Source organism: Trachemys scripta, chromosome 7 (genome assembly GCF_013100865.1).
Source record: "Trachemys scripta elegans isolate TJP31775 chromosome 7, CAS_Tse_1.0, whole genome shotgun sequence".
Taxonomy (NCBI): Eukaryota; Metazoa; Chordata; order Testudines; family Emydidae; genus Trachemys; species Trachemys scripta.
In genome coordinates this window covers 31,723,543-31,749,578 of record NC_048304.1, presented here as the reverse complement: position 1 = coordinate 31,749,578, position 26,036 = coordinate 31,723,543, and the positions used below count along the sequence as shown (strand labels likewise).

General features: G+C 46.7%; 2 protein-coding genes across 4 annotated transcripts in view; one reads left to right on the top strand and one right to left on the bottom strand.

Annotated features, from left to right (window-relative positions):
* Positions 1-1,350, top strand: part of MRPL49 (mitochondrial ribosomal protein L49) — a 4,939-nt gene extending 3,589 nt beyond the window's left edge. For both annotated transcript variants that reach the window (XM_034776445.1, XM_034776444.1), the window contains exon 4: positions 845-1,350. In XM_034776445.1, coding sequence (XP_034632336.1) covers positions 845-991 — 147 coding nt within the window. In that variant the 3' untranslated portion in view covers positions 992-1,350. The remainder of the gene's footprint in view (positions 1-844) is intronic.
* LOC117880344 (pre-mRNA-processing factor 39-like) lies at positions 1,237-26,007 on the bottom strand. Of its 2 annotated transcripts, none has more exons than XM_034776438.1 (14): positions 25,853-26,007; positions 22,191-22,504; positions 20,607-20,732; positions 18,034-18,152; positions 17,476-17,643; positions 15,284-15,548; positions 14,304-14,411; positions 12,529-12,693; positions 11,317-11,443; positions 9,600-9,868; positions 7,345-7,529; positions 5,782-5,856; positions 3,962-4,115; positions 1,237-1,832 (listed from the first exon to the last, which is right to left on the bottom strand). In XM_034776438.1, the coding sequence occupies exons 1-14, from the start codon at positions 25,962-25,964 to the stop codon at positions 1,770-1,772; spliced, it is 2,250 nt and encodes a 749-aa protein (XP_034632329.1). In that variant the 5' UTR covers positions 25,965-26,007; the 3' UTR covers positions 1,237-1,769. The 2 variants fall into 2 exon arrangements, with proteins under 2 accessions (XP_034632329.1, XP_034632330.1); XM_034776439.1 differs by having other exon boundaries at positions 15,359-15,548.
* Positions 26,008-26,036: the final 29 nt, after the last annotated feature.

The following is a 26,036-nucleotide window of genomic DNA, read 5'->3' as shown; positions in this document are numbered from 1 at the left end:
GGAGTCAAAAAGTTATTGGGAGGTGGGGGGTGGGTGGTTGGTTGCGGTACTGCTACTCTTACAGCAGCACGGCCTTCAGAGCTGAGCAGCTGGAGAATGGCAACTGCTGGCCAGGAGCGGAGCTCTGAAGGCAGAGCCGCTGCCACCAGCAGTGCAAAAGTAAGGATAACATGGTATAGTATGAGCACAGAAGTAAAGGTGACAATACCGTAGCTCCCTAAAATAACCTTGTGATCTCCCTGCAACTGCCTTTTGGGTCAGGACCCCCAATTTGAGAAACACTAGTCTCCCCCCCCCCATGAAATCCCTATAGTATAGGGTAAAAGCACACAAAAGACCAGATTTCATGGTTTGACACATGTTTTTCATGGCCAAGAATTTGGTAGGGCCCTAAATACAGCTTTGTAAGACAGTTACATATTCCCCAGAGTAACAGCCACTACAGTGATATTAGTTAGGAAAAAGCTAATAGGGATGCTATACTAGTCCAGAATAAGGAGCAAAGCTTTCTTTCTTGAGGAGAGATCATTTTCCTCCTTGCATGGATGCAGAAAATGGAGAGATCTATTTGTTAGACTCATCTACCTCCCCAGGAAACAAAATACCAGACTAGCTGGACCACTGACACTGCTATTCTGGCAGCTCCTACAAGACATAATTAACATAACACTAAATAGTTCAGAGATGTTATGCCTTACACATGCCCAGCTTTAAACCAAGACAGTCAAACTAGCTCTTAACTGCTGAAAGCCTGGCCTAGTGTTTGATGCCTATAAACTTTTGGACTGTCATTATTTGATAGTTATATTGAAACTTAATTCTTGTTCTGTTTCTTTAACCTCAGGCCCTGGAAGAGGAAGTTAAGGAGTTCCTCACTCAGCTTGCTGGGAAACCACCACCTATTCAAGTCAACGAAATCACCTGCAGCATCCGTATCAAGGGCTATTTTGACAATGAACTGAAAGAGTGGTTGTTGAACAAGGGCTTTTAAATAAACCAACTATCCCGTTTTCTTTGTGCTGATGGATGCTATCTGTCCCCTTCTGAGGAAGATGTGTTTTCTTGCTCAGATCTATCCTAGCCCCAGATGAACCAGTCTTATTTTTTATGCAACAGCAGCAAGTGTCCACATAATGTCCTATTAGCACAATGCTTTTTGCCAAGAGAGGGAGCTGTACTATAACATCCATGTGAAAGTGAACAAAACTCCATCCTCTGCTGCGCTGAAGAACAAGGTCTGATTAATTGCACATTTATTTATACCACATGAAATGTACAGGAAAAGTTTACAAAATGACCCTTCCCTGGGTGCCTGTTCCAATAAAATTAATAAAAAAAAAAGTTCTGCTCTATGAGCTCCAATAAGGGATTGTTCCTTTGTTATTGCTGCCAATGAGTTCAGCTTTTGGATCCCCATTGTGTCTGCAGTGAGGCCAGTGTGAGTCCTCTATACAGGAAGGGATTCTTAGACATTTCCACCGAAAAGAGATCAGCTCAGTGCAAAGAGGCAGTGCCCACTCTGTGGCTGCCATTGGAGGTGAAGGCTAGACATGATCTAACCTGGTTCGTAATGTGGGCTAAGGAAGGAGTTAGGGCAGCTCACTGCAATGAGAGGAGAAATGGGGCTTTTTAACAAGGCAGTTCAGTTTCCCTCTCTTACAAAGAGAGTCAACAGCCACTTTCCTGTCACTTCTTGTTTTCTTGGAAGCAAGTGTAAAGCGGCTACTCCTTGAACTTTTGAACTGGTCATGCATCTCACACCGTCACTTTCAGCTCTGAGAGTAATACTGGTTGTAGTTCCATGGATTTTGATACCCGTAGACGCCGTAGTTCTACATTTGAAACAGAAGAGAGAACATAGTTATTGTCAGAGTGGGGCGAAGCATGCGACTAACTTCTCCCCCCAGCATTAAGGAAATTCCTTTGACAGTGAGGCCACCATAAAGAATTAAATTTCTATAGCACCCTTAACCCAAAGGATCCAAACACTATACATAAAGGAAGCACTTCATCCACTTCTGGAGTTCAATATGACCACTCAAACAGCTCACAGTAACACTGGATGAGGATAGGAAAGTGAAGAGTCTGCCATGCTGGATCAGACCAATGATTCATCTAGTCCCATATCCTGCAATAGCACTAATCAGTTATTGGGGCTGGAGAAGGGAGGTTTACATCTTATGAAGGCCAAGAATGTGTAGTTGTGGAGCAAATCCCATAGGCAAATAAAAGGGGGAGGGGAGAAGGGGAAGAGAAGAACAGGGCAAGTAACTTGCCCAAGGTCAGTGAGTCAGTGGTAGAGGTGGGAATAAAACCTGAGAGCCCTGACTTCCTGTTCTAGCCACAAAAGCTCATTCCCCTTCCAGAACTGGAACTAGAACACAGGAGGGCTAACTCTCAGTCCCTCTGCTAACCACCAGAAAACTCTCCAAGCTAGGAATAAAACCCAGGAATCCCGAACCCCAGCCCTTTGATCCGATTACCAGACCACACACTTCTTTATTAAAGACCCCAGAACTTCGTTAACACACAGTTCAGGGTTGCCCAGCCCTGCCTCGTGGTCTTCCAGAATGTGCAAAGTGACTAACCAAAAACCTTTTAAAACCAGAAAATACAGGACTAAGGCACATACTACCTCTTCAAGGCAAACTTAACTCTGCCTACTACCCCACAGCTGGCAATAGCTCCTAGGAATGGATCAGTAAGGGCAGTGGTGAAGAATAAAATTACAAAGAGATATGGTGGATTTTCTCTTCAGGTCTTAGAATCCAGACTGGATGCTTTAGTCAATCACAAGTTATTGGGCTCAATATAGAGGTAACTGGGTGAAATTCTCTGGCTTGTGTTGTACAGGTGGTTAGATTAGAAGATCCAATTTTCATTGCTTGTCTTAAAAGCTATGAATTTACAATAAGGAGATACAAGGAAGTTCTAAGAGAAAGTGCCATTGTGTTTTCCAGAGATCCAAATTCCAGCATTTATCTGTATGCACGCCACCTGCATTCAGTGTTAGATGTAGCTAAATGAATGGTGAAGGGATTGGTTGGAGCATCTTTGAGATCTGTTACTGTGATATGAGAGGTGCACAATACCTTGAGGGATTAAGTATGCCTCTTTTCAGTGCTGAGTTCTGCAGGTTGTGTCAACAGAGGTACACAAGGGTGTCTTCTTGCCATAGGGATTTTGTTGGTAGTCTGTGGTCTCTAAGGCTTTGTGAGGGATAAACGAAGGCAATGTCTCAGAAGGAATCCTCATGGCAAGAGTGAAGAGGAGGTAACATTTAGCAAGTCTAAAGTGGTTTGTGTGAAGTAGATTGTGTTTGAGTGTAAGTACCTCTTGTTCAGCACACCTGACCAAATGCAAAGATTGCCTTAGCAAAAAGGTGCTATCAGACAGGGTCCTACAGTGCTCATGTGCTCTGTAGCTCTGTGAAGGGAGAGAGCTAGTATGGGTGTTATTGGCATGGTAGAGCATTGCTCAAAGAGGAAAGAGTTAAGGTTGCTTTGTGGGGAAGGACACGGGATGTACCTTAACTCTTCATTTCCTGATGTTCTGTGGTTTAAACTTAGCCATTCTCCACATTCTGGAAGGGCACAAGACACCACAAAGGCAACCTTGACATTTTTAGGCATTTAAATTCCCTTTTTTTTTTTTTAAATACTCTCTCAGCACCTTTGCAACACAGCCTACTTCTCCACTGTTCAACATCCAAATTTGACCCACTAACCCTATCCCCACATCCCTGTGAGACACAGCAAGTTCAAGACAATCTGAATCACCATGCAGATTTTATAACAATCATCTTAACCGTTAAGCAACTTGCAACCTGGACTATAGTAGAGCTGCTGTTCTGCTAGAACAGGAAATGGACATGGAAACATGTCACACACATTTATTTCAATCCTGCCAGATGCATTAGCATACAGGGCTCAGAAAACCGCATTAGTGCCACACTGCTGACCTGATACCAGGTGCTGTAGTTATAAGCGGCTGCTGGATTGGTACTCATATCTCCACCCATCAGTGGTGGGATGCCTGCAGTAGTGACCGCAGGGTTGACCATCCCAGGAGAGTCCTCAGCTCTCAGCTTTTTGTCTTCTGGTTCGTCAGTGCAGCTGGGGAAAAAATTAAAATGCAATCAGTAACTCAATTCATAGCACAGGACCTAGAGGGGTCTGGAATCAGAGAGAGGAAACCTAGTATGGTACACAGTACATTCTTGTCTGGGCTCTGGGATGAGCATTACTTCATTAAGGAAGTCAATCATCAAAAATGCTGCTTTTTAGTCTGCGTACAACAATTGGCAAGGAGGAGTCTTAACTGAGCAGGGTGGCATTCAAGATCAGATACTGACAGCTCTGGTCACCATAAAGCAATCAGGACTGGAAGGAGACTCCTGTGTCAAATCCAATCCATGCTATTACAGGCAACCTCATGTTACAATCCCGTTTATAAACTTATCAAGGTCCATCTTCAAACTAGTTTGGTTGTTTGTCCCCACTGCCTCTACTGGCAGACTGTTCCAGAATATCAATCCTCTGATTGTTAGTACCTTTCTAATTTCCATCCTAAATTTATTCTTGGCCAGTTTATATCCATTTGTTCTTGTGCCATCATTGTCCTTTAGCCTCAACAGCTCTTCTTCCTCCCTGAGGTCTATCTCCCAGTGTATTGATAGAGAGCCATCAGATCCCTTCTCAGCCTTCGTTTTGCCACGTTAGACAAGCCCAGTTCTTTCAGTCTCCGCTCATAAGACTGGCTCTCATTCCCATCATCCTAGGAGCCCTTCTCTGCATACATTCCACTTTGGATTCATCTTTCTTGAACACAGGTGATCAGGCTTGTACACAGTATTCCAGATGAGGTCTTATAAGTGCCTTGTCCAATGACATTATTACTTCCCTATCTCTACTGTAAATCTCTCACCTGATGGTACTGCATTTGCCCTTTACATGGCTGCATCACGTTGGTTGCTCTCAGTAATTCTGTGATTGACTAATACACTGACATCTTTTCCTCCTCATTGCCAATTGATGAGCACCCAGCTTATAGCAGAAATTATTAGTTTCTAAATTCACAAACTTGTACTTTGTACTATTAAATTTCATCCCATTTCTATTACTCCAGTCCTCAAGATTGGACATCCCTGAACTAGACAAACTGTTCCTCGCGAGCCACGCGTGGCTCTTTTACAGTTAAAATGTGCCTCAATGAGCCCCCTACTTCCCCCCCTATTCTCCACCTACCAGGCTGGGGGGAGAGCTTGGGGCTCCTACCCTGCGTCGGGGTGGTGGGGTTAGGGGCTTCTGCCAAAGATAAGTGGGGCCTGCAGAGATTTGGGGGCACAATTTAAAGATTCTTCCTCCCCTCCCGCAACAGCTTGAGTCACACACCCAAGGCATGTCCCCCCTTACTCTCAGCAACCCCTCCACGCAGGTCCCAGGTGTTAGCTCCACGTGCAGAGGCAGTAGCAAACAGATGGGAGCTGCAGGGAGGAGCATTGTCTCTGGTTTCTGCCCAGCGGGGAGGGGTTCTTGGGGCTTCAGTGCCGTGGGGCGCACTTGCCGGGGCTTGGCGCTTCAACAAGAGCGGGGCTGAAGCCCCAAGAGGCATTCCCTGGCTCTCGAACTTCTGAAGATTGTCATATTTGGCTCGGAGGGTCAGTAAGTTTGGCCACCCCGATCTAGTTCTTCCTATATAATATTCTGACCCTCCTCTCTATTCATGACACTTCCCAATGTATGAGAGACTGTTTAAAATCTGGTAGCATCTGTGCCTTACCCATTTTCAGGGGCTCTTTTCCTGGTCATCTGGTGTTTGAGGAACTTTTGGTGTTCATCATACGCTGTCAGCAAGCTGGGAAGACAGAAGGGGACAGATGGTTAAGAACAGGAGAATTTGCTGTGTGTGTTTCAGTGATTTTACCAAAGTTTGCACTGGTGAGAAGAGAAAGCTTTGTCCCTCTAACTTTGAACGTGCTTTGTTTTGCCCCAAGCTTCGTTTGGCCCCTGGTGCTCCCTAGCAGAGGTGGGAATAGAAGTGGCATGCTAAACTCCAACCACTTGAGCCAAATCTTTACCCCCAACAAAATGGGTATTTACTGGTGGTCCCTTTGGCTTTATAACCTATGAAAGAATGATTGTCTCCCCTGTTGGCAGATTTGAAAGATGGAAGATTAGGCCATCAAGTCTCAACTATGATCCCTAGTGGTAATTCAAGGGCAAGGGGCTGGTGTTACCCACACAGTGACTGATCTGATGTTTGTGGATGCAATTAACCCAAAGTCAGTTCCAGGCTAGAGGATTCTGGGTGTAAGAATAGAGGGCTTAATTCTCTAGAGCCATCAATCAGGTACCTTTCACCAGAGAAGGAGAACCCCAAAAACATTCCCCTCTGTGGACACTGGGACAGGGGGCAGCGTGGCCTAGTGGATAGTACTCTGGACTGGGATGCAGGAGACCTTGGTTCTATTACCAACTCTACCACTGGCCTTTTGGGTGACATTGGGCAAGTCACTTCCACTATCTATGCCTCAGTTTCCCCATATGTAAAATGGGGATAATTATACCTGCCAGCTTTGGGCTGTACTGATTAAAAGCACTGTACAAGAGTTAGGTACAGTAACATCATCCCGGTTAATGCTGTTACATCACTGCTCTATTAGAGAACATACTCATTTAAAGTTGCGTAATGTCTGCTTGTTTGGCCATGGGGGCTTGGAAGCAGGGTGGGCCGGCAGCCCCCCAATCAACTCCCCTCCTTACCCCCCCGCCCTCTGGCAGCCCCGCGGATCAGCAACTCCCTCCCTCCCCCCGCGCCTCCTGCCCGCAGCAATCAGCTGTTTTGCGACGTTCAGGAGGCTGGGGGGGGAAGGGGAAGGAGCAAGACGCGATGCGCTCGGGGGGGGTGTGTATGCAGGGGCAGGAAAAGTAGGACAAGGGTGGAGTGGGGGCAGGGCCTGGGGTTGAACACCCCCTGGTACTTTGGAAAGAACAGCAAGAGGAGCAGCCAGACGATCTACCCTCTTTCACCCTCTGACTTCACCACCTCAACCAAGCTTCTCAAAGTCAGCATTGATAAGTACAGTATTAAATCGTTTAAAACTTGTACTGTATACGTATGTGTCTTTTGTCTGGCGAAAAACATTTCCCTGAAACCTAATCCCCCTATTTACATTCATTCTTATGGGGAAATTGGATTTGCTTAACATCATTTCGCTTAAAGTCGCATTTTTCAAGAACATAACTACAACGTTAAGCGAGGAGTTACTGTATTATCTGACTTTTTGTACCCAAGGGGTGAGGGTCTCAGAAACAGCCCCACGCAGACAGGGTGTTCTCTTACCTGTGTATGCTGGACCCAAAGTCCTCAAGGAACTCCACTCTGCGCTGTGAGAAGACAATCTTCGTCTCCTCAGGGAGGCCACTGCTCAGGGCTCTCTCAAAGCAGTTCATGGTGTTGCCTTCATTCTGCCTGACATCGGCGCTGAACTCTATCTCCAGGAGGTTGGTGTAGAGCTTTGCATTTGCCTGTGTGACACAGGGGAGAGGAAGAGATCAGAGATGTGGTGCCTGGTCCAGGTGGAAAAGGTATGTTCAGAAGGCACCGGGGAAGTCTTGTTGAAATCTTCCTGCTTCAGTCTTCATTCTGAGAACTAAGGATACATGTCCCTCAGCTCCAGGAATTATGGAGAGGTCTCTTCTGCACTCAAAAAATTCCCCAGCTCCTTTCATCCTGAAGTGCTTCATCGTTTATCTATGGTACTGGAGCGCAACAGCTGTTGACCCACACAAAAATACCACACCATGATTTAATACAAGCAGCAAAAGAATCCCACACTCAGATGCAAGTATGAGAGTGTGTGTGTGGGGAGGAGGAAAGTAGATTTAGTGAGGCAGAATGGACTGGTCTAACCTGGAATTCAGCCAGGACCCTGTCACTAACAGAAGCCAAAATGGCTAATGGTTGGTTGTTGCCCTTTGATCCTTGCTTACCACACCCCACACTCCCATAAACCCTCGACCTGACTGCTCTCATATTAGAAGTTGTTTGACTGGGCCACTCCAAGAGTCAGGCAGAAGTGTAGTTTAGTGACTGGAACACTGGGAATAAGGATACCTGGGTTCTAGTCCCTGCTCTGCCACCACAGGCACGTCCTTTCCTTTCTCAGTGCCTCAGTCCCCTTGTGACACTGGCAGGCCACAGATGCCAGCTCCTGCCCAGGCTGCAGGCATAAGCTAAGAGTCAACAAACTCATAGCTCAAGACCCAGACCAGTTCACCTGTATGTTTGTTTTGCTCAAAATAGGTATTTAGTGTTTAGACTCTATGAAATGCTTGTAAATTGCTGCATTCATTAATCTCACTTGCAATGTCTGTTTTCCATGCTATAAGAAAATATGTAAGTTTTACTTTATAATTTTGAAAATGATCACCTGGATGCTGATCGCTGCCCCGCAACACCCCCTTCCTTGATGGCCCATTTGATTTTGATAGCCCTTCTGGATGGGTGGGTGGGACAATTCCCTTGCTCTGAAATTGTAAACTCAGGCAAGGGAATTGTCCCACCCACCCAGATAGGCCATCAAGGAATATCACAATACAATGGACTGGTTAATGGCCCTATTGCACCTGGAAAATGCTACATATAAGGAAACTTGTCCTATGGATTTGGAAGCTGAATGAAGGAAAGAAAACTGTCACAGGAAAATTTTCCATCTTTTTGGCTGTTTGAACTCTGACAGGGCCAGCGACTCTAAACTGAAGCCAAAGATTTCCAGTGTCTGCCTCCTGGGTCCACCCTCAAAGACACTTTGAATTGACAGATGACTAATTCTGTCACTCTTAGGATTTACATGGTAACTCATTTGTGTGTATATTTGCTTGCTTTAGCCTGTAAATAACTCTCTTATTTCTTTTGCCTAGTTAATAAACCTTTAGATAGTTTATTAAAGGACTGGCTATAGGCATTGTCTTTGGTGTAAGAGCTAGGGTACCAATCGATCTGGGGTTAAGTGACTGGTCTCTTGGGACCAGAAGCAACCTGAATGTGGTGTGATTTTTGGGGTAAGTGACCATTTAGCACTAAGTCCAGTTTGTGTGGGTGGCAAGATAGACTGTAGAGTCTAAGGGGACCATCTGTGACTCCATGGTAAGACCATTACAGTGATCCAGGAGTTCACATTTGTTACTGGGTTGGTGAAATTTAATTATAGAAAACACCAGTAGTGTGGGGTGTCTGCCTTGAGGTTGGCACTCTCAGTCAAGAGTCACTCTAGACAATGTCACCCCTCACTAAGCTTGACTACTTAGCCTGTGAGCTCTCTGGGGCAGGGATTCTCTCTCAGTAGGTGCCTGTGCAGTGCCCAGCACCACAGAAAGATGACCCTCCAATCTTGGTCAAGGTCTGTGTGCAGTGCCTAGCACCCCCTCAATCTTAGCTGGAGCCTAGATGCAATCAATACACTAATAAAAATATGCAATTATGCAGAACAGTTTTCCACAGCATCTGTTCCCTCCTGGACAGAGACACTATCTCACCAAGAAACCCTAATGCATTGTCTTCTTGGGAACGTCACCCTCCCCATCCCAAAATCTCACCGGGTCTTTCTCTAGTGCTTCCATGAGAACCTTCCGAGCCTTTATCAGATTTTTCTGCACTTTCAACACCTGTCGGGCCAGCTTGATGGCATAGAATGAGGCCAGGGGCATCCCCTCATTGTCTCGTATGGCTTCCTGCAGCAGAGCCTCAGCTGCCTCCAGGTTGCCATGTCGCCGCTCCAGGCTCACCCTCCGCAGCCGAACCATAGCCAGCCCAGGGATGGACTCCTCATAAGACTTCAAGATGCGACGTGCCTCCTCCAGGTCTCCTGCACAGATGTGGGAGGGGAGAAAGAAAGAAGTGACAGTGGCAGTGAAGGCAGGCAGCATGGCAAGCACATGTGGTGCTCAGTGAATTTAGAGACTATATTTATTTTGCTTTAAATCTGTTGTATGAGAGTCTCACTCATTTCAAAGGCAAAAAACTTACCACACTAGGGGGCTTAAAGGGTTTAGCGGCATTTTCCAAATCATCTAACCTCCGCTTTAAGCCTGTAAAGACTGAAGGGGATAGCGCACCATCACGGATACACATTATGGTCTTGGCTTTGCAATTTAAACATGGTACAGGCCAATATTTGCAATTGAAATCAATATAAATCTGACAAGAACACATTTTAAACACATGGACACAGCTAAAGCAAAGGGTTTCTGGCCAAGAAGCTCCTAGGTTTCTGTATGTCCCTTACTAGGCAGCAGTTCACAGATTAAGGCCAAAAAAGACCATTAGATCATCTAGTCTGACCTCCTGTATAATATAGGCTGGAGAATCAACCAGTTCCTCCTGTGTGGAGCGCACACACTTATAATTGACTGAAGTATCTCCCAGGAAGACATCCAGTCTTCATTTGAAGACCTGAAGAGATGGAGAATCCACCACTTCCCTAGGGAGTTTGTTCTGATCGTTAATCATCCTGTCAAAAACATGCCTTATTTCGAATTGGAATTGGTCTGGCTTTAACTTCCAGCCACTGGGTCTTGTTCTGCCTTTCTCCACTAGGCTAAAGAGCCCTTTAAGTATCCAGTATTTCTCTCCCCCGCACCCATGAAGGTACTTATATACACCATAATTAAATGACTTATTGATCTTTTTGATAAGCTAAAGAGACTGAGCTCCTTAAGTCTCTGTAAATAATTTTTTCCAACTCTCAAATAATTTTTCTGGCTCTTCTCTGCTGGGGGTTTGAAGACACGCACCCAGGTGGGCTATCCCAACTTACATGTGAGTTTATAGAAAAGTGAGCCAGAGCCAAGATTTACAGAAATGACTAGTGATTTTGCTCAACTTGAGACATCTTAAAGGAGCCTGGATTTTCAAATTGCTAAGCGCTCTACCTCTAAGAAAACATCAGGTGTCACGCTGGGCACTCAAAACTCACTAACTGATTTTGAAAATCTTAGCCCAGCATTCCCAGATTCTATTGCTCGCTAAGCACTCTGGGAGAGACTAGCACATGAAGAGCTAATTTAGAGTTCAGAACTGAACCAGTCATGTCTGCCCCTTAAGATCTGGCCTCAATCTTTCAATAAGAGTTACTGAGCAGGCTGGTTGTGAACACACAAAAACAGGGTTGGGTGGCTTAGTGAAATGTCAATGAGAAACTCTATCACCTCCTCCACTATTGAACTGCTTAGTAAAGTCAACTTCCAGCTAACCAAGGGCTTCTCAGGCCAGCAAATCAGCAGAGGGGTGCAGATAGGGTAAGTTTCCTCTGACCTTGCTTCTCTTCAAATGCAGCCCACAGGAGGTGGATGTTGGGCTTCCTGGGGAGGTGGTAGCCACAAGCTCGTTGGAAGACGCTCCTGGCCCCAGCCACAGTGTGGTTCTCAAGGTATTTCGTGTACTAGATTAAAAGGGGACGGGGGATACAAAGAGGACATGGATGCGTTAAGGTTGCCAACTTCCTGTGGCATAGAATGTATGAAAGTCTGCTACATCAGCTTGTATTGAGAAGGTTATGGTGCACTCACGTTAAGGGGCTTAACACACCTCTCTTCAGAATTTCCTGCACCCTCTTAGGCAGGTAGGAAACACGGGCAGATAAAAAGCAGCAACGGAATTTAAAAGAAGGGTGTTAGAATTTTGCTCCACAATATACATGCAGAATAAAAAAAAAATAAATGAAACGTTTGGAAATCCGTAAGAGAGCACCACCTGAACTCGTGCTGACTGCACAAGTAATGTGGGCAGCAGCCAGGGTGGGGAGAGGAATCTCATGCCCTGGTGCAGAATTAACTCTCTGATTCCCAGAGGGCATTTAATACCCCCACCCCTAACAAGATGCTGCTGACTTAGTCCAAGGGCTAGGGGACTCTGCCCAAGGCTAAAGGGGAGCAGAATTACTAGACCCTGCCTAAGTGCTAGAGGGCGAAGCCAATCTACTTTAAACCAGTGAAACAAGAGACTGCACCCAACCATTCTGTTCCAGCTCTGAGCTGCTGTCCCAAGGGGTGGGCTTGCTAAGCCCTGTAGGCCAGTGTGCCCTGGGGATTTAGCAGATGCTTCCCCCTTTACCCACAGCCATTTTTAAAAAAAGCAGTAGGGGTATTGAAGTTAAAATTTGCTCTTATCAGCTGCAGAATAGGGACACAAATCCTCCCAAGGCCTGCTACCTCCATCCAAAGCCAATCCACCATCTTAGTCATGGGATTGTTGAACATTTGGGACTGCAACGAGGCTTTGGCTTATCTCCTGCCTGTCTTCTGTGAATGAGGAAATACGGTAAACTAACAGATCCATCTTCCAGGGCTAAGACAACACATAGCCATTGAGATTTTTTAGAGCATCCTCTTAACTGCTTTAGGAGCAGAGATGGAGGACCGTGTGGGGAGGAGGGGAGGAGCGCCGCCCATCTTCAGAGTGAAGTCAGCAGGATTCAGATATGCGGCGCAACCCCCAGGGAGGAGGGGGAAGTGAGAAGGGGCTCACCTTGATCCAGAACTCCTCGTAGAGGGCACAGGCAATGACGCAGCGCTCAAAAAGCACAATGGTGCGCTCGTGGGAGCCACTGGTGATCTCATAGTCCAGATAGTCACGCCAGTTCTTCAGCTGTGCTCGTTCCAGCGGCTTCACATGAAAGTATGGCCTCTTGATCTGCAAAATGTTTGGGATGGGAAGGAATAAACAGAGGTTCGCAAGACAAATAGGAGGGGGGCTGCAGAGGAAGCAGACTCAGGCACAGGATGGTGGGGGAGAGCTAAACTAGAGAGCAAGTTCTCAGGGGCAGGTATTGCATGTGGTGCCTTGTACAATGCAGCCTTGACTAGGATCCTTAGATGTTACAATAAAGATACAATATTGTAGAGCAGACATTCAGAACAGCATTCAACCCAGGGAGGAGCTGATGGAAGGGCACCATGATGGTACATCCCTCATCTATCTCCCTATAGTTTGCAAAATGCTACCCAGGCAACAAATGTAGCCACCTTTGGGGGCTGAGATGAGAAACCCCGAGTACACAGCAGCAAGGGAAGAAAATTTTGGCCAGATATCTCCATTACAAAGAGCGCTGTGAAATCTTATGTTTGTGTAAAGACAGGAGCTCAGATTAAGGCCCCATGACTACAAGCCCCCCAGTACAGCTCCATGTTCAGCGTTGCTACTTCAGAAGGATGAAGGAGTGATTCCACCAGGGGAAGTCTAGGTATGTCTAACCCAGAGGTGGGCAAACTACGGCCTGCGGGCCAGATCCAGCCCCTTAGGACTTTGGATCCGGCCCGCAGGATTGCCTCCCGTGGCACTGTGGGCCTCGCGCCGCTCTCAGAAGGGCGGGGGGAGAGGGGAGGGCGGGGCAGAGGGCTCAGTGCATTGCCATTGCCTCCAGGTACCACCCCCCACAGTTCCCACTGGTTGGGAACAGGGAGCCGCGGCCAATGGGAACTTCGGGGGAGGTACCTGGAGGCGCGGCAAGGGCAGCGCACGTGAAGCCCTCCGCCTCTCCCACCCCCAGGGGCCGCTGCGCTTCCTGGAGCGGCGCAGGGCCAGGGCCAGGGCAGGCATGCAGGGAGCCTGCCCTAGCCCCGGTGCGCGCCACTGCTACCCCAGAGCTGCTTTAGGTAAGCGGGGCCAAGCCGGAGCCCGAACCCCTCCTGCACCTTGCCCCCCAACGCCCTGCTGTAAGCCCCCTGCCTGCACCTCGCACCCCTCTTGCACCCCAACTCCCTGCCCTGAGCCCCCTCATACGCCCCACACCCCTCCTGCACCCCAACCCCCTGCCCTGAGCCCCCTTCTGCAGTCTGCACCCCTCCTGCATCCCTGCCAAGCCCCCTCCTGCACTCTGCACCCCAACCCCCTTCCCTGAGCCCCTTCATACACCCCGCACCCCTCTTCTGCCCCAATCCCTTGCCCTGAGCCCCTTCCTGCACACCACACCCCCTCCAGCACCCCAACCCCCTGCCCTGCATACAATTTCCCCACCCAGATGTGGCCCTCGGCCCAGAAAGTTTGCCCACCCCTGGTCTAACCTAACCTGGCCATCCTCTCTGGCTTTTTATCTCTCCATAAGAGATGGCTTGTGTGAAACAGAGAACCCACAAGAACATCTGTGAATTCTGCCAAAACAATGCACATTATTTCCTCTTCACCGAACAGAATTTGAGGCTTCTGCACATAGGGACTGGGGTAACCGCTCAGATCGTGGATGCTGCTAAGCACCTAGTCCATGCCATGGAGCCTTGCCTACAGCTGTGTCCATGGTTACCTACCCCTTCCTCAAAGTTCCAGCGCTTGCTGACTTCTGTCTCGTTCTGGGTGTACACTTGCTGCCGGATGGAAATAACAAGCTCCCGGATCTTGTCCTGGTCCAGGTCTCCCTGGAAAAGGAACCAGAGCAAAGAGATGGTGATAACCTTATGTTTCTATAGCATCTTCCATCTCATTTAGATCTTAAGTCATGTGTGAAAGGATCACTAAACATGGCTGCCCCGAGGTGAAACACAGCCATGTTGCCTAACACTTTAAGATCGTCGGTGAAATAGACTCCTTAATTCAAATTAAATTGAAAGGGGGGAATTTCAGAGAGCCAGCACGTAGCTGGAATATGTTGGAATATGGCCAGGAGAGGGAGGATCACATGCTGTCTTTGACAAGAACTGCCAGGGCATCTTTAGTAACAAGGATCTATGTTTCACATCTTAATCCTTTCCACCATGCTGGGGTACAAAGCCAATGGCTCACACTGGCAATCCACGCTGAGGTCACTACCTCCAATTCCTGTAGTTCTCCAGGATGGGAAAATGCTCCAAAGTGAAACCCTTGAATACTGTGCAGGATTTTGCATACAAAAACGGAGGAAATCTCAGATTGCACCGAGCAGACTATAAAATGCAATGCAGCATAGGGCGGGCTCTTGATGGGGGAAGAATAGTCAAGTCTGCAGCAATCTCTCCAGGTCTATTCAAGAGTGAATACTGCACTGGACTGGGCATCAGGATAGACTGGACTACTATTCCTGGCTGTCATTTACCGCTGTGACACTCTGGAAAAGTCCCTTCTCCTGTCTTTGCATTCATTTCACCCCCTACCCTTTGTCTATTTAGATTCTAACTTCTTTTTTGGGGGGATGGGCAGGGACTCTCTCACTAAGTGTTTGTCCAGCACCCTGCAGAATAGGCCCCACCCCCAACATTGTTCAGGGCCTCTCTGTGCTACTATAACACAAATAATAAACAACAACAATACCCACCCTGACAGCAGATGTCAGCTCAGAATAACTGTCAAAGTCTGCATCATTTGGGAAGGAGGCTGAGAAGCGTGGTACCTGGGCATCCGCTCCTGTTTCGGACTTCACTTCCACCCCCGGAGGCAGGTCTTCCCCAGGCGGCACCTCCTCCACCTCTGTCTCCACACTTTTCTGTACTGTGTCCGTGGTGATCTTGGATTGCAACCAGAGCAGCTCCTCTGCAGACAGGATGTCTTTGGGGGAGTTGCTCATCACATGCTCCTTGAACCTGAGGCATGGGAGGAAGGAACAACAGCTGATGATGGATACCAAAGCCCACTCAAGTCAGAGTGAGGAGGCCTTCTAAACCCGGTCATTCAAACTGTTCAGGAGAGTCTAAAACCGAGGAACAGCTGTACCCAATCAGGTCACATGTCTGCCTGAAGTGGTGTCCCACTCAGCCATCTTATTTTATACTGCAAGCTAATTTGGAGGCATCTGCACCAATTTTTGTGTCATTTTTCTTAGGTCATTACCAAAGTATCACAGCACCTCACAATTTTTAATGGATTTATCTTTGCAAAACTCCTGTGAAGTAAGACAGTGCTATTATCCCCATGTTACAGATAGGGAACTCAGGTAGAGAGAGACTAAGGAGAGGTCTACCCTGCAATCAGGAGGCGATCCAGCTAGATCAAAGCCAGCTCAAGTAACAATAACAGTGAAGCCACAGAAGCATGGGTGGTGGCCACCTGAGTATGTACCCAAGATCCCAGGTGGGTGGGACTAGCCTGTGCTGCCAGAGCTTCACTCCTGTTACTCAAGCTAGTTCTGATCTAGCTAGCTCAGATACCTGTACCCTAGCTGGCAGAGCTGGGAACTGAACCAGGTCTCCCAGTCCCAGGCTAGCACCCTAACCACTGAGCCATCTTGCATCTCTCGTCTTCACCTCCAGTTGTATCAGATCAGCCCAGTGTCCGCTGTATCAGACAAGATGGACAGTGTGGTCTCTTGCTCGGAGTAAATAGTGTGGGGGTGCTCCAGAGGAAAATGCTCCTTAATGCATAACAGTTTGATACTACACTGCATGTGTACGTACATGTGACAACCTACACTCCCCACCTCCCTCTCTGATCCAGTTAGCTATCAGCTCATGCCTTGAAGATGGAGAATCACTAAGTGTGTTTAATCCTTTCCCCAGACTTAGCAAGCTCTCTGCCTCCACTGTCCTGCCACAGAGAGTTCCACAGCTTAACTACTCAAATTGGCAGCAAGTGGGTTGAGAGGAAGGATTGTCCAGTGGTTAGGGCACTGGGTTCAATTGTCTGCTCCCTCAGACTTCCTGTGTGAACCTGGGCAAGCCACTTAGTCTCTCAGCTCCCCATCTGTAGAATGGGATAACAGCACCACCCTACCTCACTTGGGGTGGGGGAAGGGCACGAATTGTGAGGCCATTAAAAGATTGTGAGGCACTCAGATGCTGCAGGAAGGGGAAAAGTCTGCCTTACAAAAAATGACAACCATCAACTTCTACAGCTAGGAACTGGGCAACTTGGGAGAAGGACGTGCAGGGGGCTGTCCCAGAAAATCTGGGACGATTTACATGTTGCAAGAGAGAAATTTTTGTGATTTTTTTGTGTGAATTTAACCTCAATAGTAAGTTCCACACTGAGCCATAGAAAGAGTAGTCCTCTGTCTACAGAATAGGCCAAAAACTCCACCAGATTAAGAGAGAGAATGGATACTTATATGGATATCAAGAAAATCCAGAGTTGTAATAACTAATGACAATAAATATTGTGGAAGGAATATTAAACCTCAGGCTTGAGGGGTTAAACCAATCACTAACTATTAGACATCAGGAGGGGCCTAAAGGTGGGGACCAGATTATTCCATGTCTGCTAATCCGGGGCTTTTATGCCTTCTTTTGAAGCCTGACCTCCTGTGTAACACAGAGCAGAGAATTTCAACTGGTCACTCCTTTATTAAGCCTAATTTCTATGTTCAGATAGGGTACAAGCAATGCAATACAAGTTTCTCCTATGCTATCCTGTAAACACATCCCTCTAGGGAAAGAGGGAAGGTCAGTTTAGATGACCTACCCCAAGCCAACGCTTAGCCTCTCTGCAAAGACCACCAATAGGGAACCATCACTGCCAAACTGTGGTGGTTGTTCCTGAGACCCACAGACTTGTTTCATCCTGAATGAGACTTACTTTTCCCAGTGGTGGCTGTACAGCTGGGTTGGTGTGGAGAGCACTCGGTCATAAATTGCTGTGATGGCCTTCAGGTCACCTTGTTCTTTCTCCCACTCCACATACATCTCCCACAGTTTGTCTGAGCGGAAGTCCATTCCTGCAGCAGCCACGGCTGACTCAAACACACTGTAAGGGAGAAAGAACATCCATTAACAAGAAAGGCAGCGTGCTCTAATGGGTGGGGCACTGAACTGGCACTCAGGAGACCTGAGTTTTATTCTCATCTCATGGGCAGGTTGCTTCCCCTCTGTTTCCTCTCCATCCTTTGTCTTGTCTATTTAAACTATATCCATTTTTGGGGCAAAGACTCTCTCTCCCTTCATGTCTGTACAGTGCACAGCATTATGGGGCACAGATCTTGCCCACAGATCTAGGCACCACTGCAATACAAACAGCCACCCCAAAGAAAGCAAGATCCCTGGATCTTCGAGTAGTTCACTGACCCAGCCAATATTACAGTCTCCCCTAATGCCTTACACAGTGCTGTCCTGTGTTTTTGATGCTCTGGTTATGTACCTGTGGATCTTCTGTATGGACTCAGGAAGGTTCATATCTAAGGTGGCCTGTAAGTAAGAAATGTAATGGATCCAGAGGTCCATGCTGAGGGGGATGGACTGCAGCCCTCGTTCGAACACCTGCAGAGCAAAAAGTTCTGACAATGACTGCAACAAAAAGAAGCTTCATAATCCTCCCTCCCATCTGACCCATGTGAAAGATGCTATAGTATATTCAAAGACTATTAGACGGATTTCATAGGTGCTGTATGTATCTGTATGTGATCATTAGCAATTATATTCCTAGCTAAAAGGGTAAGGTACAGAATGCTTCCTGCAATAACTAAAGGAAGTGGGGTAACTAACACAAATTCCTAATACTGAAACAATGCAACTAAAGTCTTTGGAAGATTCAACCTCTTGGGGGAAAAAAAGCACCTGGATCAGATGCCTTAGCAAACAAAGGCCTTGAAGCAGCACAAAATAACAACCCTGACCTGAGATATGGTCATAAACCATTCAGTAACTGACAGGCATGATATGTTTACCAATAGAATCAGACTGCATGAGAAGACCCAAAATATTTTAGACCTGCCATGGTCTCCACATGGAAGAGAGGTGACCACCTGGTAAACAAGACATGCATATAAGCTTTTGTTGTGAATAATTGGTACTTTGCTTTACGAAAACTGGCTGGTGACTGGATAATTCTGTTATTGAGAACTGCAGGTAACTGAAGACAGACCTACTGAGGCAATCACAGTAAATTGCAGGGGTCTGCACCTAAGGACCTGGTCTGGAGAGAGAGAATTGCGGTATTCCACCCTGAGAAAGGTGACTGCTGGAGGCCTGAGACCTAAGCGTGGTGCCCTTGAGGAGATGAGGGTCAGAGGTGCAGTTAATTCTGGAAATGTGCCAGATCAGTCCCAGGGAAGAGCACCCCATTGGCCATCAACTCCTGGGAAACCAGCGCAGCACCAAAGGAGGCAATCATAGAAAAATAGGACTGGACGGGACTCAGGAGGCCATCCCCACCGACCATCCCTGACAGGTGTTTGTCTCATCTGCTCTGAAAAACCTCCAAGGACGGGGATACTACAACCTCCCTACATAATCTGTTCCAGAGCTTAACTATCTTTAGAGTTAGAAAGTTCTTCTTAATATCTAGCTCTCCTTTATTGCAAACTAAATCAATTACTGCTTGTCCTATCCTCAGTAGACATGGAAAACTATTGATTGCTCTCCTATTTATAACAATCTTGTGCATATTTGAAGATTATGTCTCCCCTCAGTCTTCTCTTCTCTAGACTAAACAAGCTCAATATTTTAAAATTATTTTTTTTTCAGTCATGTCTTTCTAAACCTCTTGTTTTTGTTGCTCTCCTCTGGACTCTCTCCATTTTGGCCATATGTTTTTTAAAATGTGGTGCTAAAAATCAGTCAGGGTACCCCAGCTGAGGCCACATAAGTGTTGAGTACAGCAGAACAATTACCTCCTGCATTTTATATACATGAATCCTATTAACACACCCCAGAACAACATTTGCCATTTTTGCAACAGCACCACACTATTGACTCGTATTCAATTTGTGATCCACTATAACCCCCAGATTCTTTTCTGCCTCACCAGCTATTCCCTGTTTTATAGTTGTGCGTTTGATTTTTTCCTTACAAAGTGTGGTACTTTACAGTTGCCTTTCTTGAATTTCATCCTATTGATTTCAGACCACTTCTCCAATGTATCAAGGCCATTTTGTATTCTAATCCTGTCCAAAGTGCTTGCAACCCCTCCCAGCTTGGTGTCATTCACCAATTTTTATAAGCATACTCTCCACTGCATCATCCAAATCATAAATGAAAATACTGAATACTACTGGACCCAGGACGGATATTGCAGGACCCCACTAGATATGCCCTCTCAGTTTGACAGTGAACCATTTGTAACTACTCTTTGAGAACAAAAGCTAGACACAGTCTTTCAGCCAATTATGCACCCAACATATAGTAGAGCATTTTCTCCTAGTTTGCCTATGAAACTGTCAAGTAGGAATATGTCAAAAGTCTCACTAAAGTTCAGACATATCGCAGCTGCTGATTCCTCTCCTATCCACTAGGCTGGTTACCTTGTCAAAGAAGGAAATTAGTTTGTTTTGGCATAATTTGTTCTTGAGGAATCCATGTTGGCTGTTACTTAACATCCTAGTATCTTCTAGGTGCTTATAAACTGATTGTTTAATTTGTTCCAGTATCTTTTCGGGTATCAAAGTTAGGCTGATTGGTCTATAATTCCACAGGTCCTCTTTTTCTCCCTTTTTAAAGATAGATGCTATGTTTGCCCTTCCTCCAGGACTTCACCCATCTTCCATGAGCTCTCAAAGACAATTGCTTATCAGCTGAAACAATGCATTCCTACTATATAATTACCAAGTTACCTATGATAGACACCAAGGGGGACCTTTTGCACAGGCTTTGTGAAGAACGCCTGGCCCTATCGCATTGGGTCCATTCAATAAGGTGTTAGCCACTGGGGTAATCAACCTTGGAAGGGCTGCTGTAGCACAGCACAAAGAAATCCCAAATAATTCTCCCTCCTACCTCCTCTGTCTCCTTGCTGAAGTCGAAGCGCCTCTCCATGTCCGCATACTTCTTCCAGTAGCCGTAGCAGTAGGGGTAGCGAGCAAAAAAGGCATCGAAAGCTTTTCGTGCTGCAAAGATGTGATTCTGTACAGAGAGAGGGCAGCAGGAGAGGAATGAGCATGTGTGAAGAGCCCTGGAACTGGGAGAGCTGGAAACCAAACCCTGACAGCCCCAAAGCAGCCTTACAAATAGAACTGGTAGGAAAACAGGGGTCGTCATCCCCCTACACACAAAATATCATGGTTTGGCTGAAAATTGAAGTGTTTCAATTTTGAAATGTAACTGTGGTGCCTCATGGGAGTTGTAGTTCAGGTGTCCCAGGCTCCCATTCTCCTCCATGAGATGGACTCCCTCAGTCAGACTACAACTCCCATGATGCACTGGAGTCTCCCCCTCTTTGTGAGGGGACACTGTGCATCATGGCAGCTGCATTAATGCGGTGAATCACAGAAAATATTGTCCATCTCCGAACTACAATTTCCATGAGGCACGGCAGGTGCACTTCAGAAATTAAACACTTGGGTTTTCAGCTGAAAGGTTTCTGGTTTTCAAACAGGGCTAGTGATTTTGGAGGTGATGGTTGTTTTTTGGGGACAAAAACAATTTCCATAGACAGCAGACACTTATCAAAAAGTTTCATTTAATCAAAACCCCAATTTCCATTGAAAAACAGTTTTGACTGAAAGTTTTCAAACAAGAACAAGTTGGTCTTACTTAGCACTTGACAAACCCTAATTTGGGTTTACAATATAATAAGCTGTGGGTGTCTAAATACTATGTTACCACACCACCTTCAAAGGGAAACTCCATCAATTTGCAGCGAGTCTTAGGCTCTTCCAAATTATCTCTTGTATAATGCTCTTTCAGGTGGCAATTTGATCTTTCATCTGAAGATCTGCGAGGGCCTTGCATTAAATCTCTCACTAATTAGTACTGAAACTTGCAATACCTATTAAAGAATTAGCCCATTAAAATTAATCAAAGGCGTTAGAACAAATCTAGCCCTTGACAAACCAAGTGCAATACCAGAGACTTCAATGAAGTTGCATCTGTTTGTGGCATGGCTGAATCTGTCAGACCTTAAGATGGCTTGATTAGGGTGAAGCAATATGCACTGCACGTAAGTGATTCATCTTACAAATGGGAAAACAGACACAGATAGGTGAACTGTCACAAAAGTTAGTGATAGAGTTGGGAACAGAACCTAGGAGTCCTGTCCCCTAGACATCTGCTGCGCTAACCATTCAATCTCACTCCCCTCTGAAAGCTGGGAATAGAATACAGGAGTCCTTACTCCCACCCTCCACATTACTTTAACCATTGGACCCCACTCTTCTCCTAAAGCTGGAAACAGATCCCAGAAGTCCTCTCCACACAGGACCCTCTCTAACTATTAGACAACTCATTCCTTTTTTCTAAATTAAAGGAGTTGCTACTTTTTTGTAGAATTATAAACTTCACAAGCTGGTGGCACCTGCACCACTGTTAATTTTGCTATTTGCTTTTTAATAGCCCCATGCACCAAGAGAATTCACTCCCTACCTCTTGTTCCACATACTGCAGCAGTTCGGTCCATGCTGTGAAGTCATGAGGATTCTCGTGAGCTGCTTTCCAGTACTTCTCAAACTCCAGAGGGTATGAGAGGGAGGCTTCTTCCGTTGCCACAGGGGTAGCCACTGCTGCATGTTCCTCCTCGGGGGCAGGATATTGACAGTTCTCTTCACTTGCATAGGGGTCCTTGAGCCTTGACACGCTGGCTTCAGCGTTAACTCCATTGCACCCTTGCACTGCTTTGGTGTCTTCCTGCTTACTGATACTGTCACTTGGCGGGTCTGGAAGCAAGTCTTGGTTGGGACCTACAGCATCAAGATCAGTAAGGAGGTGAGGGATCTATCTTGGGTTTCTCTATCTTGCTGCCAACGATTACCATCTTTTAAGCATATGCACCAGTGAAATATTGTATCAGTTGTGTCAACATTCCCTGACACACATTCATTACCCAGTACGTGTCAACATACTGGGTAAAGAACAGAAGCCAAGATGTGTGCCCCTTTAATTCTGCTTTTATCTTGGAGTAGATAAAATAAAAAACACAAGACAAGCCTCCTCAATCTTGTTTCGGTTCATACAGCTATACCATGTCCATTGCCATGATATCTGATAATCTGATTGTTCTTCTGAGAGGTGTAAACACCAAAGAAAGAATCAGAGCAGACCTGTCTCCAAACACTACAGGATGATTGAGGGGGAAATGCAAGAAACCCCTGCAGTGGATAATTATGTAATAACCTGCCCACAGGGTAAGTTTCTTTCTCATCTGAGGCAGTCAGCAGTTGTCTTATGTGAGAATGACTACAGAGGGCCCAAAGAGATCTAAATAGGAGCATCAGGACAGAATTGAACATAGCAAAAACTTCAGGCTGAATATCTAGAATCATCTCCTAATGTGGAGAAATATCAGATTGTAAAAGAATCAGTGGTAAAAGCCTCATTGCTTGAGCCACTGAAATTGGATGGTCAAAGCCCTGGAGAATATATTGCAGAAAGCAATCCTACATTTGGGAAGAGGGAGATGAGGAGGCAGACTACAAAATGATCTGGCATATTTTCTTCATCATTAACTTCACAACACAGATTACTGGAAAGGAGAGTCATTCTGCAATTAACACATACCTTACTACAAGGCAATATTTTGGAAAGAAAATTAACATACAAACTACAGCTCTTGAGTAAACTGGGAAGGAATGTAACATTTTTTTGGTGTTGGAAACTACTTCACTGTCTTATTTGTACCGATACGGTAGCAAGTAATGTGGTTAAGAAAGAAACCGCTGTTCCCCAGAGCATTAGACTAAGGATGGGTGGGTAAGCTTATGAGGTGGGGACACAAGACTTCTATATACTTATATGGTCCTCATCACAATAGTATCTAAGCATCTCAATCATTAATGGGGGCTTTTTATCTTTCACAACACCCATGTGCGGTAAGAAACGAATTACCCCCATTTTACTTAGGAACAGGTTCTATTAAGTGACTTGCCCTAGATCACACGAGTTTGACACTATAGGAGGAACTGAACCCAGGTTTCTTGAGTTCCATCAGTCCAACATTCCTACCCTAGGAATGTATACCTAGTGTTATACAGAAGGGGAGGATGGATAAGGAAGGTTATGAGTAGCACGGTGAAGATGCAAACCAAACTGCTTTGTTGTATTCCTCAATTGCCTTCTATACAATTTCTTGCATCTTCCTCTGAAACAGCTGGTACTGATAATACTGGACTTGGCTACACTCACGGATTCACAGCGCTGAAGCGCAAGTGCAGTCACACTGCCAGCGCTGCGAGAGCCCTCTCGCAGCACTGCAGGTGCTGATTATACTGGCGCTTTACAGCGCTGCACTCTGGGGTGTGTGTGTGTTTTTTCACACCCCTGAGCGCAGCAAGTGCAGCGCTGTGAATTGCCAGTGTAGCCAAGGCCAAAGGAGCTAGCTCCAAAGGTGTTCAGTCTCCATGGTTTATGAAGTCCCTGGCCTCTCTGGGAAATGGACTAAACTCAAACTTGGGTCACACAGCCCTCTGAATAGTAACTAATTTTAAAGTTTTGAGCCTATCCCCACACCTGTGGGTAAGGTAGAACCTAAATGGGTTACATTTTTAAGAGGCAAGCTTTTGCTCTGTGATAAAGCACCAAAGATGTCAAATGCCCCTGCTCCAGTAAGTACCCAATATACTACAGCAGTTTAGAAAGTGAGTCGTCTTCATGCAAGTATCCCACCAAATATCTTCGTTCAAGTCCATCATGTCAGCAAAGCTAGCTAATGAGTCTCTCCCACTTAGAACACACTTTATAAACTAAGCAATGAAATTCCAGACAGACCATGGCAGGAAGAAAAAACTACTCACAAGTAAAGTATCTGCATGAAAACCTAGGCCCCTCTGCCTTAAATTTGGTGCATGTCACTGTCTGGGTCATCAGTCAAGAATTAATTTTTTTGTGTAAATACTGCAAAAGGTGCCTCACAAGGCAAAATCGACTGCACTGTGACAGATGGTGGGGAGAGAGATACAAAAGTGAAGCAATATGCTCTACACCACAAATGGAGTTAGGGAGAGATCTAGGAGTAAAACTCAAGAGATCAGGCTCCCAATTTCCTGCACTCACTATCAGGATTCACTCCCCATCCCAGAGCTGAGAATAGAATTCAGGGATCCTGGCTTCCCCTGCTCTCTCCCCTAGATCCTCCCCAGAGCCAGGAATAGAACCTAGGAGTCTCTAACCATTAAGCATTGCCATTTCATAGTATCAGACAAAGAAGGTGAACTAATCAGTCCCATGGCCTCCAACCGAACAACACACAGGTCCACTATTTACATGCAACCCAGAAACGAACCAACTCCAGTTTCCCTCCTGTGTAACCAGACTGCTGACAAATTTATCCCACAGCAAGTTAATTGTTCAGACTAATCCAGCTGACAGAGTTGGACCAGCAAGAGATAAGTGTCCAGAGACGAACTACCAAACCCTCCACCTCCTCAGAGAAGGCCATACATCAGGGATCATCCCAATACAGGGATCCCTTTTGGGGTGCCCCTCCTCAGCCCAGGAAGCACCTCACCCTTTCCCCTCTCCTCTGAACTATTCTATAGCATTTCCCCCCTTCACCAGCAACCCCATGGGTCCCACTGCAGAGAGGTGTTCTTCCTCAGTTCCAGCAGTTCTCTCTACCAAGGTCCTATCCCAGAGGTACCTTCCCTGGGGAATCCCCCTGAAGAATCCCTCCTCCCCCAATCCCCAGGAGGCGCTCTCCTCTGGGAGCACTTCTCTCCCCTAGCCCCAGAGAGACCCCATCACCGCCCAGGGGGAACCCCCCCCCAGACTCCTGGCTTTCCTCTTCCCTCTGTCCCCAAGGGGACACACTCGCTCTTCTCGAAAGTTTCCCTCCTTCCACCACCTCCATACCAAGAGCTCCTCCCCACTCCTGCGAGTGTCCCCGGGGACCATCTCTCTTCCAGGACTCCCTGCACGCCAAAGGGATCCCCCCCAGCCGGGTCATTCCTCCCACAACCCAGGGTCACCATGGAAAGGAACTCCCTCCCCCCGCCCGGGGAGCCCGCTCCTCTCCCCCACCCCCGGAGAGCAACCTGGCCGGGGACTTCTCCCAGCCCCAGCCAGACCCCGACCAGCCCCTTTCCCGCTCTCACCGCCAATGTCCAGGCCGCTCTCGCCGCCCTCGCTTTCCCCGCCGAGGGTCCTCTCGATCCCGGCTCCGCCACAGCTTGTGCTCCCCGCCGCCTCCAGCCCCTCAGCCGCCATCTTGTCCCCCAACTACTATGGCGCCACCAACTGCGCCAGCAGTGCGCATGCGCCCGTCACAAGGACCCGGAT